This window comes from Podarcis vaucheri, assembly GCF_965113315.1.
Source record: "Podarcis vaucheri genome assembly, chromosome: 14".
Classification (NCBI taxonomy): Eukaryota; Metazoa; Chordata; class Lepidosauria; order Squamata; family Lacertidae; genus Podarcis; species Podarcis vaucheri.
The window spans coordinates 50,069,517-50,083,236 of record NC_138752.1 but is presented as its reverse complement, the minus strand read 5'-3'; the positions used below and the strand labels follow the sequence as shown (position 1 = coordinate 50,083,236).

Here is a 13,720-nt window from a genome sequence, read left to right as displayed (position 1 = left end):
ATCACATCTACTTATCTGTATGCAAATTTTCTTTTTATATGGAGGTACATTCCATCTATGAGTGTCATACTGCAGTCTTGACACTAGTTTATCTCACCTGTTATTAGTGAGAAATAGGGCAGAATCTCACTGTCCTGTGCTATAGCATAACCACATGAAATACTGAACTTTGATTACTGGAGGGATAGCTCAGTTGGTAGAGCATGAGACTCTTAATCTCAGGGTTGTGGGTTTGAGCCCCACATTGGGTTAAAGATTCCTGCACTGCAGGGGTTTGGGCTAGAACAGGGGTCAGCAACCTTTTTCAGCTGTGGGCCAGTCCACCGTCCTTCAGACCATGTGGTGGGCCGGACTATATTTTGGGGGGAAATATGAACGAATTCCTATGCCCCACAAATAACCCAGAAATGCATTTTAAATAAAAGGACACATTCTACTCATGTAAAAACACGCTGATTCCCGGACCATCCGGCGATTGGGCCGCATCTGGGCCCCAGGCCTTAGGTTGCCTACTCCTGGACTAGAATGATCCTTGTGGTCCCTTCCAACTCTACAAGTCTGTGATTTCTTTCTTTCTTTCTTTCTTTCTTTCTTTCTTTCTTTCTTTCTTTCTTCCAGAGGAGGGTCAAACCACACTTCATGTGGGAATACTATAGCTATGATTCTTAACAGCTTTTTAATTTACAAATAGTAGCTGGAAAGACGTAGCCCTTATCCAAACTGGTGTGTTCCACATCAACTGCCCTTGGCAGATTTTTGTAATAGAAAAAGATACTGGGAGTTCCAGTTATAGAACACCCACATCACATGTGCTTTGACCCTAACTTGGGCAAGAATCCAAGGGGCTGGTTTAGATTGCCCAATGGGATTTTAAAAAAAAACTTTTAAAATTTATAGTCTTTAAAGAACAGGCACCACTCTGACATATGGGGTCTATGTGTGAGTGTGTGCACGTGTGAGGAAGAGAGAGAGAGCTGTCCATTTAATAAATCAAATGTTGGTTAAGTATTTAAAAGAGTAATTTGTCCAGATAATAGAGAGCTCATAAACAAAAACATTAGCCCCACTGCCAAGATCCCAAAAAACAGTGTATCTCTCTTTCTGGATCCTTGCCCAAGTGTTCCTTTGCAGATACAGCTGCATTTTCTCTGCATTCCAGTACATATTGTTATGTATTGTGACTTATTAAATAATGAGGGATCTCTGTCTTGCCACTGGTGCTTACATATTTCTTTGAGCTGCTCCAGTCATCGACCCTTTCCTCTTGCCGACTATCTGCAGGAAGTGTTTTTGTGGCACACAGGCTCAGTGTGTGGAGTGGTGTAAAACACTTTAAAACCATGTTGGCAAATCAAATGGGTAAAATAAAAAATATTTGTTGACTTAGTGTGATTTACTAACATTTTCCTTGTTGAACAGTTTTATACTACGTCTTGTAAAGAATTAATAGCTCTGACTTACTCCTGGGGAACATGAAAGCTCTTCGTTTATGGCCCAGCCCTGTGAAATACACTAGTCCATCCTTGTTCCAGTGAAGCATTTAAGCTTGTCAACCAAAGATAAAATTAAAATTTAAAACAGCTGAACATGATTATTAATCATTCAGCTCCAGGGAGTCATTAAAATTTCCCAACCTCCGAGTACAAATAATAGATTACATCTATAAATACATGAAGAATTTTCATACAATTATTACTTCTTCCATTTTTCATTAAAGGGGTGGTGCCAGAAAAGGTGTAGTTAGTTTTAGAAATGTAGATATCTTAGTACAAAGTGTTCCTTCTTTTTCTTATGAGTTCATCTGCCACTGCCACAGGAACAAAGATTGGGGGGGGAGAATGAGATTTCTCTTTTCAGTTTGGGAATATTTTTGTGTTTAAATTCTTTGATAAACTTTCAGGCTGCTTGAAAATTTCTCATGAATGTCTGCTGCATTACTTTCTTTGTACCTTAATATTTTGGAATTTGAGAAGTGAAGGAGCCTAGGCCAGGGAGCACACATACTATCAGCTCCTGAAAGAACCATCAAGGACCTGAAAGAGATGTTGAGGCAGTTCCTCTTCCACCATCCCTGGGGCTGCAACAGACCAGGGAGCACACATACTATATTGGGTTTCAGTTGGCCTGAGAGAGCTCTGTCACTCTAAATTTGTGTTTGTGCGTGTTTCAAAATTCTAAATCACATTGGGTGCCTTGGCAGAAAGGCAGTGCATAATTCCATTAAATAAACAATTGCAGGACCAGATCCGTATGTAGCATAAGCTCTATTGAATTCATGCCTGAGTTCCTTGTTTGTCCCATTTTGCTTGGGAAGTGAAAGAGAAATGCAAAATAGGTGAGCCATTGTGTTTTTTTGTCGATGCTGGAGTGCACCAAGTTTTGAGCGACTCCTAACTTCCCATCAGTTGCCGTGGCTAAAAGTTGTTTTAAAAGTTGCCTCAAAAGCTAACAAGCCACATTCAGGGTTGCTGAAAATTAAAGATTGGTCTGGTCTCTACCATGGAAGGTGGCCTGCTAGTTATCCTGGTCCCGGTTGTTTGCACCTTTAAGATCTTTTCAGGAGACCCTGCTGTACCACGGGTGATAGCGGTAGATCCTGCTGTACCTCGGGTGATAGCGGTAGATTGCGGGCTCATTTTCCTATGCAGGGGGGAAAGAGCATCCCTGTGCATGCCATCCTGACCTGGCGAGCGTCTCTCATTGCTCAGCCACCAGCGCTGGCGCCCTGCTACGCTGGTGTGTATGAAGCCCCTGCCAGCAGGTTGCATCAACTTCACTCCATCATGAGGCTTCACGTGTCCCTGGGCGTGCTGGTCTACCCATGTGATCTGGCGTTGGTAGACGGTTCCTGGTGCCCGTCTTCCTCTTCCCCACAACAGCCCTACCAAAGGCCTGCCTAAGTGCTGTATTGGAGGTGAGGTGAGAGCGGCGGAGTGTACAGTGGTACCTCTGGTTACATACTTAATTCGTTCTGGAGGTCCGTTCTTAACCTGAAACTGTTCTTAACCTGAAGCACCACTTTAGCTAATGGGGCTTCCTGCTGCTGCCGTGCCGCCAGAGCATGATTTCTGTTCTCATCCTGAAGCAAAGTTCTTAACCCGAGGTACTGTTTCTGGGTTAGCGGAGTCTGTAACCTGAAGCATATGCAACCTGAGGTACCCCCCCCAAAAAAAAGCTCAACAATTGTAGCCTGGCCCCCGAAAAGAAGCTCAACAGTCCCCCCCCCCTTGGGTAGATCACTGCGGTTTTTTTATTCCGGGAGTAGATCACAGTCTCTTGGGAGTTGGACGTCTCTGCTGTACCACAACCAACAAATTATCACTTGGTGACAACAGAGAAGCAGGCCTTCGTGTTGATACATTCAATCCTCTAGAACACCCTCTTTCAGATAATTTGTGAGGCAGAGACAGTAATGACCATTAAATGATACTTTAAAACTTTTATGTATACCCAAGTTTTCCTGCACTCTTAGTTTTTAATTTCTTTGTTTTATATATGGCTCAGTTCTATTTGTAAGAATCGGCTGCTTTTTGTTTTTATCTCATTTTTAGGAAATGTTATTTAAGATTGTGCTTTTATGTAAACTTCTTAGATATTTTTGTTAAGTGGGAATTTTTTTATAAATAAAGCAGCAGCAGCTGTCAGTACAAAAATATTATCATTTCTTTTCTGCATTCTTAAAGAATGCATGCTGCTTATCACCAAATAAGTTGTTAAAATTTGTCCTAACTCTCAGGATACAGAGCAGGTTAAAGGTTTAAAGCCACAAACACACTTGTATAGGGTAAGTTTTGTGGAGTCTGAGTAAACATGCTTGGGGTTTTGCTATAAATAAATAAGGGTCCTGCAGCAAATTTACCATCTTCCATATGAACTAGAGTTGATAATGACATTGTTAAAGTATTTCACTTGAATGCATTTCTGCAAAATTTGCCTTCATGAAGATGCAATAACTGGGTGCTTTCTCTTTTTACCATTATAATCCCTAGTTTTCCCTTTGTCCATTATGGTGGAGGAAGGACTGACTAATAGAAGAATACACAACATAAAAATTTATTAGAAACATCTGTTCATTCATATTAGGCAGTTCCTGATTGCCAGTAAGTCTTAATCAGGGTGATGCACCTTCTAACAGCTACCCAGTTTCAAATCTCTTAAAATAGACCAAGCATGAGAGTAAACAGCACAAGTTCCTTACGAAATGTGCCTGGTTGTAATCTGGTCTTTGGCATCCTAGCAACGCCCAAAGTCATCTGAAGAGTTTCAGATCTCCAGTTGCTTTATAGCTCCTCTGTTCTTTTTACTCAGTTTCAACTTGAGTGGTGTTTTTTATGATACAGCAGAAACACTTCAGAAAGTTATCTTAATAATTTTGCTGTAATGTCATACTGATGGTGAGATACTCATATTATAATGCTACATTAGATCTTGTAAGGACAACATCAGATAGCGTTAGATTATTAACGTTCTTCTGCTTGTTTCTGTTGGATCTTTGCTAGAGATTGTGTGTAGTCGTTTAGTCGTGTCCGACTCTTTGTGACCCCATGAACCAGAGCACGCCAGGCACTCGTGTCCTCCACTGCCTTCCGCAGTTTGGTCAGACTCATGTTTGTAGCTTCGAGAACACCGTCCAACCATCTCGTCCTCTGTCGTCCCCTTCACCTTGTGCCCTCCATCTTTCCCAACATCAGGGTCTTTTCCAGGGAGTCTTCTCTTCTCATGAGGTGGCCAAAGTATTGGAGCCTCAGCTTCAGGATCTGTCCTTCCAGTGAGCACTCAGGGCTGATTTCCTTCAGAATGGATACATTTGATCTTTTTGCAGTCCATGGGACTCTCAAGAGTCTCCTCCAGCACCATAATTCAAAAGCATCAATTCTTCGGCGATCAGCCTTCTTTATGGTCCAGCTCTCACTTCCATACATCACTACTGGAAAGACCATGGCTTTAACTATAAGGACCTTAGTACAACAATAGGTAAAGGTAAAGGTACCCCTGCCCGTACGGGCCAGTCATGTCCGACTCTAGGGTTGCGCGCTCATCTCGCTCAAGACGCTGGGAGCCAGCGCTGTCCGGAGACACTTCCGGATCACGTGGCCAGCGTGACTAAGCGGCATCTGGCGAGCCAGCACCAGCGCCACACACAGAAACGCCGTTTACCTTCCCGCTATAAAGCGGTACCTATTTATCTACTTGCACTTTAGGGGTGCTTTCGAACTGCTAGGTGGGCAGGAGCAGGGACCGAGCAACGGGAGCTCACCCCATTGCGGGGATTCAAAGCGCCGACCTTGCGATCAGCAAGTCCTAGTACAACAATGGAATATATTAAAACTTATTAAGGTGTAAGTTCACTCTTGCTAGCCAACAGGGGAATGTCTAGCCAGTACATACTGTACAGTGGTACCTCCGGTTACGAACTTAATCTGTTTCGGAGGTCCATTTGTAACCCGAAACCGCTCGCAACATGAGGCGCGCTTTCACCAATGCCGCCTGCTGCGCTGCTGATGTGTGACTTCCGCTCGCATCCTGAGGCAAAGTTTGCAACAAGGGGCATCTACTTCCAGGTTAGCAAAGCTCGTAACCCAAAGTGTTCGCAAGGAGTACAGTACGCAACACGAGTTTCCACTGTACATATAAGCCAAATTTCTCCTGTGACACTGCATTTTAGGGAACAATCTGTAATAGCATTTATATAGTGCTTTGGGGTGAGTGTTCAAAGCACTTTTTCAAATATTATGTTGTCCTTTACAACAACCTTGTAAACTAGGTCACTATTATCCCATATTCCAGTTGGGTGGGGGCAGGAAGAGCCAAGGCAGAAGGAGTGACTTGACTTGGGCTGCCTGTCATGGGACAGACTAAAGACATGGGCTACTTCACATGTTACAAGCAGCTTCTAACCCGGGAGGGAGGCATTTTCATGTGTGACACCATTGCATGGGGTGAGCTATGTGTAGATTGCACATTAACACCTTCATAGAAGAACCTTTTGTGTGAGGGTTTTGTGATGTGCAAAGTATTCCCTGTGCCTTTTTCTGTCATCATCATTATCCAGCTGCATATTATATCCTACATACTGCTTAGACACTGCAAACTATTATACAATGAAAAAAGCAAAAACTAACTTGCTTGTTTAAAAAGTCATCTTTTGAGATTTCAAAGAGAAAATGGTGAAGTCGAATGAGGGGACACTACAGCACTTGGGACCTTCAAAGCTGTTCAGATACATAATATGTGACATGAGCAAATAGTTTGGTTTTGGGTGTTTTAATGAGAGCACTTTCCCCTCCCATATTCTTCCATGTTGTTTTTCCTCTTAAAACTCAAATGAGGCCAGGAAAAGGGGGGGGGAGGGTGGAATCCTCTCCAAATGAAAAATAAATAAAAAATGAAACCAACCAGAAAACCCTCTAATCCGTTGGAAACATCCAAAATAAGCTGTCAGGCTTAGCCAAGCTCAGATCTGCTCCCCACCAAGAATATTTTTAATGCATGTATCAGACAGTTTGTGACATTGTGGTATTGCGGGGGAAGAAGAAAATGAGACAGTATTATGCCTTTTTTTTTTTTTTTACATTCCCCTGAGGCTGGTAACATATCCATCGCCTGGTGGTTGTTTTAAAAAAATGTGTATAAATGAGAGGGATTAGCCACCCTGTTTGTAAATGATCCCGCATGCTTGAGCGATACTCGTGCCAGCAGTTGGGGCCCACTTTCCCCTCCGCAGCTACCCCCCAAGATGTTCGTTGTGGGAGGGAAATGAAAATAAGTTGCTTTTCCTCTTTCATGTTGCAGTGTTGCCTAATCAGTGCTGACCTCAACCCTGAAGCTGACCAGAATTAGGTGTAAGATAACATGGGCATCTGGACAGAACTATTAGCACATCTGCATTGTCTCATAGTCAGCACAGAATAAAAATAAGTAGTCTGATAAATATTTTAATGCTATGCAGATAATGGCTTTACTAATTCTGCACAGCCAGGCTGGGATAGCAGGCTTGTTGGTTTTTGAATGTCTGGTGTAGATTTTTTTCAATTTTGTTGTTCTGTATGGGACAATGACAATAAAGATTATCATATCGTATCATATGTAGTGGGGACACAAATTAACACAGGGCTGAGCCATGCAATGAGATTGGGGCCCACCTCTCATATGGCAACCTTATCAGTCCTTTGCATGCCCCTGTTTGGACATGATGCTCAGTGCATAGGTGTCTGATGGAGCAGCTGGCTTTCTCCCAAACCCACATGTAGGTTTTACACAGTATTTGCACAATAATGCCACACACATGGGCAGCCTATAAGCTAAATGACTTCCAGTTGAAGGAGGTGGGTGTTAGGAGTCAGGCTGACATGGTAATGTAATCATTTCCCTGTTAAATTTCCTCGGTTTACTGTGTCCGGGTCTTTCTCTTAAGATTGGACCTAGTAGCTACTGCTGCAGTTACTAATCACAGAAGGTAGAAGGTTTATATTCAGCATTCATCCTTTTTTATGCCCTTTATTCCCTTCTTTTTGCAGTAACAACAAGAGTCTGAATCCCCATTCCCACCTTACCAGGAGCTATATTTGCAGGGGGGTCAGAAGGAAGCAGAAAGCCTCCAGAATCTATTTGCATTGTGAGGCACTTTGCTTAGACATGTCCATCGTTGGTTGGATGTCAAGATTTGTATGGTATCGTTTGTATGTATTTTCATGGATCTGTTTATTCTTGGCAGCCTTCTTGGCTGAAAGGGGGCATAACTTAACAAGATTGGATACTCAATTTTTCTTCTGTTCTAAACAGAGGGTAGGAGCAAATCTTTTCACTCTGTGAGCAAGTGCAGAGATGTACGTGCCTCTTTTCCCGGTGGAGGGGGGCACACCTGCATCACCTTGTAGTTCTGTCTTTTATTCTGCTCTTTTATATGTCACAGCCATTTTGTGTTATGCCACAGTCCCACAACAGCCATTTTGTGACCAACGCTGATGGCCCTTTTTCAAAATTTCAAATGGGCCCAAAAAGGTTCCCTGTTAATATTTGCTTTGAATTCCAAGCTCAATATTGAAATGAAGGGTTGCAGTGATTGACATTTGCAAGACTGCTCTGCTTGAAAATTTATTTTGGACACACCTGGAGGCTTACATATGTCCAATAAATTGTGGCTTTTGCAACTTATTGATTCAGTAGTAGAGCTGTTGTTGGAGCTGCTGTTGGAGAGAGAGAGTTTGTTGTGTATGGCACCTTACAGACCCCGATAAGCTTACAGTACAGTGGTACCACGGGTTAAGTACTTAATTCGTTCCGACGGTCCGTTCTTAACCTGAAACTGTTCTTAACCTGAAGCACCACTTTAGCTAATGGGGCTTCCCGCTGCCGCTGTGCTGCTGGAGCACGATTTGTGTTCTCATCCTGAAGCAAAGTTCTTAACCTGAAGCACTATTTCTGGGTTAGCGGAGTCTGTAACCTGAAGCGTATGTAACCCAAGGTACCACTGTATAACATTCTACACAAGGCAAAAGACAGAAAGGTGGAAGCTGGGGAAGTATATGCATTTATTTCAGATACACATACTTTGGCTTAATTAGGATATAGTGTCTAAGGGGCTATGCCAAAGACTTTTCAAACTTTGAATTCAGTTAGTGTTCTGAAGCTATTTTTTGTGCTATATTATATATTTCTTTCCTCATTGTTCCCATTGTTATTTAAGATAGATATACATTGATTGTATTGTGTAACTGCTCTGGCTGAAAATGCAGCCCAATCAACCCATTTTCTGATAATTTTAGGGACTTTTGAGTCTAGAAAAGGAAGCGGATATTTTTATATTTAGTTCTCACAAAGCCCTCCTGGCCAAATCTTGCGATATACTGAGTTCACTGAGCAATTTATTCACTAGGGTAGAACAAATTTAATTTGTGGTCTGTTTCAGTGTATCAGACTTGACAGCATTTGAACTATATTAGCACTCTTGCAGAATTCCCTTTCCAATTTATTTTTGAGTTTAATATTACTATGTCAAGTGAAGAATCATACACTAGATTTTCCTTGCACCCATAACTCTACAAAATAGTGGTTGAGGCTGTAGGAACATTCAATTTTAAAGTTTCGCATCTTTAAGTTTTACATTTCACCATCCTCTCTCACACACTGATAATATAGACAAAAAATCTATACTAGAATATTTTGTAATGAGGGTTCAACTTCAGTTCTTTTCTTCTCTCTATGAGCTTGTCCACATGGGAGTTTAATGTGCCTCAGCCGTTTTCCCCTGGTGCCAACATAATATTCCCCCCTCATGCAAGTGGCAGCCTGCACCTTTCCCCCAATTCAGATTTTGCCAATCAACAGATGGTCCGATGTGGGGAGAGAGGGATCCAATACGTGTTACCTGGATGTAGATGTGCTGAAGCACATTATAAGACCACATTTTGGTGGGTGATATATGTGGTGGTGTTTCATTGGGTGGTCTTTATCACCACACCCTCTGCTTCCATTTGCTTCTCACCTGAGCACATCCTAGACATTTTCATTTTGTCAACCAAGGAAAGGAAGCAGTGTGCCTACTTCCACCTACTGTTGGTGAAGCCACTTTCTCAGTAAATGCACACATATATTCATTTTTAATGCAGCTGTTGTGCACAAAACTGGCCTTTCAGGTCATAAACAAAAATCTATGTGTTATCCCATCCTGTTTTGGCTGTGTGTGTGTGTGTGAGAGAGAGAGAGAGAGAGAGAGAGAGAGAGAGAGTGAGTGTCATGCTTCTTATTTTATTTGTAATACATACCATAGGGTTTGTGCAGATTTACAATGGCTGTTGAAGGCAACCTCCTCTAAGCCATCCCCTCTGCTTTCTGTGTGTGGGGAGGAAAGGGTCTAGAGCATGGGTAGGCAAACTAAGGCCCAGGGGCCGGATCCGGCCCAATCACCTTCTAAATCTGGCCCACAGATGGTCTGGGAATCAAAGCGTTTCTACATGAGTAGAATGTGTCCTTTTATTTAAAATGCATCTTTGGGTTATTTGTGGGGCATTATTTTTTCCCCCAGAATATAGTCCGGCCCCCACAAGGTCTGAGGGACAGTGAACCGGCCCCCTGCTGAAAAAGTTTGCTGACCCCTGGTCTAGAGAGTGAAGGTTCCTCCTTCCACCTGTGCACATGCCCTCAAAGGACCTCAGGTTTCTCTAACAGAGAAAGCAGTAATTGAGGGGGAGGACAAGGGTCTACCATCCTAATATAGCCCATCAAGCACTGCCCACTAGTGTGAATGGGAAATGTCAAGATAGATTTGGGAAGCTTAAGGCTGAAGGTGCTCATATGTGGGCAAAGTTAAACAAAAGTGCATACAGGAAAATCAGTTCTGTTCAATCCGTGTACATAGCACATGGTTAAACTGTGAAACTCACACAGGAGACAGAGATGGCTTTAAAATAAGATCAGACAAATCAGTGGAGGAGAAGGCTCCATGATGGTTGTGCTCTGCCTCTGCAACTGCAGTAATGCTTCTGAAGAGCAGTTGTTGGAAACCACAGGAAGAGACAGTGCTCTTGTGCTGAAATCCTGCTTGCGGTTTTCCTACAGGCACCTGGTTGGCTATTGTGAGAGCAGGATTCTGGACTTGATGGACCATTGCCTAATTCCAGCAGGCTCTCCTTAAATGCTAAAGCCTTAGCATGGATACAGCCTCAATGCATTAGCTTTTAGGCCATGTTTACTCTGTAACAATTGCACAGAAAGCAGCTTCATGTTCACACCTGAAACCCTTGAACTATTTCTGTATATTTAAAGTTTGCCAGTGAGGTGTTTGGGAAAGCATTTGCAGATATTGCAAATAGTTTAATATGTACAGCGTGTAAAATAAAACAGCTAAAAAGTCCACATCTCTTTGGGGCAAGAAATAAACACATACACCTGGAAACACAAAGCGCAAATCAAACTGTGTTGGCAATTGAACTCCTTGAATTTCACACAGCTGGAAAGAGACTGAAACTTCTGAACTATTTCTGCACTCACAGGCAGCACCAGAGGAGTTTTCCTCCCAACACTGTTGGTGAACCTGTGGCTACTTGAAGGAAAGGTACTTTCCACATGCTTCTATCCTCCCAATCTCTGTGTTCTCCAGTGGTTTTCCCCCTCCCTAGTGCAATCTCTGTTTGAACTAAGGTATGGTTTTGGAAGGTTTGAGGCTCTCATTTAAGGTTGCATGAGAAACAGAAGTTCATTTTCTTTTTTTATATTATAATGTTGAATTACTTCAATTTATTTCTCTTCTTTCAGCTGGTCTGAAAATCCCAAAGAGTGGAAGTTTCAGAAGACAAGGCAAACTTGGCTTCTTTTACACATGTATGAAAAAGACAAGGTATGTTCTGGTGCCCCCCCCCCCTTTAAACAGTAGCAAAATGTGCATCTTTATATAGTCAGGGGGCTGAGCAAAAGTCTTGTTGCATGTTACATGATAAAACAAACTACCAGCACATAGTTAATCATTAATTTGTTAGATTATACTGCATATTCCTAACCCATGGCGCGGCACCTCCTCCTGTGCAGATTGAGCAGAGTCACTTACAGCCTTTTACATCCTCTCCAAGGGGAGGAGGCATCCTGCACTCCAGAGTGAGCCTAAGGTCAAAGGAAGTTGGGTCTAAAAAGTTCTCTTTAGAGGCTTTGCTTTTGTGAAGTCTCCCACCCTCTGTTTTATCTGCAATCTACCCTTCATTCTGACACTTCATTTCGAACTTTTCCCACAGTCTGTGTTGTCACGTTTCCACTCCTTTTTGTGTGTGTGGTTCTATGTCGTCTTTCCCCTAACCCCTCCCTGTTTCCAGTTTGGGCATGGGGTGAGCTGGCTACTGGCTTCTTAGAAGGCACCGCATGGGTATAGTTGGAAATTAAAAGCCTGGGATCTGTGCTATGCCTTTATATCCGACTTCCAAGAATTTCATCAACAGGAGAAGAAGGAGGGGGTTGGCTTAATGTGAACTCTCCTAGCCCTCTGTATTTAGTTCGTTTGAAGACTGTTGGTCCAGTGTGGCAGCAGTGGTGTTTTTAAGGAAATCGCCATTGTGTACTTTGTATTTTTATCCCACCCTTCCTCCAAGGAGTTTAAGCCATTGTTCCATTTTAAAAACAAGATGTGCGGCAGGGTATGCTGAGAGATTTGGACTGACCTCAGTCATGCAGTACATTTTATGGCTGTGTACTTGTATAAGGGTTTTTTTGTGTGTAGACAAGAGCAAATAAAAAATAAATCAGTTATCCGGCTAATACTTAGCTCACATATGACCACGTGGAAGGTTCTGAAAAATGTTTTCTTGGGGTGGTGGTTGCTCCTCATGAAGGTGATAATATTGAAAATCTTAGAATCAGTCCTGTTGCCTGCACAGTCGCCATGAAAAGTCTTCAGTAAAAAAGAATTTTTTTTCCCCAATGGGAGGGATGGTTTAACTTAAACACCATTCTGTCGGTGTTGCTGGTTTCTCAACCCAAAGTCATTGAGTAATGGATCCTTCACTTTCTCTTCCTTTTCATCGTAAAGGTCCCTGATGAATATTTTTCCATTTTGCTGCGGTACCTTGAAGGACTCCAGGGCAGTGCACGAGATGTAACTGTGCAGAAAGCAGAAGCTGTCATGAAGGAATATGACAATTCTGAAAGAGAAGATTCAAGCCAACCGGAGAAATGTGAGCGGATCCGAAAAGTTCTACAGTTGTTATCATGAAAACATCGTCCTATCAAGCCTTCCCACACCCATATATATGCATTTTATTACAGGACCAGAGCTGAATATAGTTCCTAGCCTTTAAGCAGCCTTGTGAAATTCAAACTCTCTTTCAAAAGCAGTATTTTCCCCCCCCCATCTTTGTCCTCCCTCTTTTTAAGCAAATTTCTTCCAATATTGCAAAGGTGATGAAAAATAATTGATCTGTATTAAAACAGAAGCAGCAACAAGACTTTGATTCCTACCAGTATTTTTCTGCTCTTCTTTTGGGAACTATTTCCTTTAGCTTTTTCCTACATAATTATTATTAAGGGTTTTGCATCTGTTAGTGGCAATTCCCTCCATAATAATGGTTTTAAACCCAACTGAAATGATTAACTTCCATTGAAGCAGCTGAAATCTTTAATTGCTTGAGGCGTCTTTAGTCTGTTAACTGCAGGTTTCATTACTCAACTTGTAGTCAAAGTTGAAGGTCTGGAAGCTGTTGGCTTATGTTGGTCTTCCTTTATTTTTCTTGAAAGTTTTGTTTCTTTTAATCAGCAACCACAAAATAGTGCTGAAATGCACACAACTGTAAGAACAACAATTATGAGAAGTTTACAGTAAAGTAGACAAAATATCATCACACTTGCAAAGTACATTTCAGCAAGGCTTACAAAGAACCATAAAGCACAAAAGTAATTGTACTGTATTGAAGAATGCTCCAAGCATTATTTTAAGCTGACAGCAGACAGGCTTCCAGATAAGGTCCTGTTTTGAAGATCTTCCTCAGATGATAGATAATCACCTCAAAAACATTTCAAGGCTCTGATTGCAGTTTTCAACTGGGAGGACCTCAGGAATGTTTTTTTCTCCAAGAAGTTACTCGATTCCCAAAGGATAATACCACTTCAAGGGTTCAAAATTCTGGCAGATTTTTATTTTAATTACCTACATGTTCATGTGAGATAACAAAATTATGGACTCTTTCATGTGTTATCATCAATAAAAGGATACATTGTTGCCATTTTGGTGCATACCGGGCCT

General features: G+C 42.0%; 1 protein-coding gene across 2 annotated transcripts in view; it reads left to right on the top strand.

Annotated features, from left to right (window-relative positions):
- CHLSN (cholesin) overlaps positions 1 to 13,700 on the top strand; it is a 140,110-nt gene extending 126,410 nt beyond the window's left edge. For both annotated transcript variants that reach the window (XM_082199939.1, XM_082199940.1), the window contains exons 4-5: positions 11,254 to 11,335; positions 12,512 to 13,700. In XM_082199939.1, coding sequence (XP_082056065.1) covers positions 11,254 to 11,335; positions 12,512 to 12,694 — 265 coding nt within the window. In that variant the 3' untranslated portion in view covers positions 12,695 to 13,700. The remainder of the gene's footprint in view (positions 1 to 11,253; positions 11,336 to 12,511) is intronic.
- Positions 13,701 to 13,720: the final 20 nt, after the last annotated feature.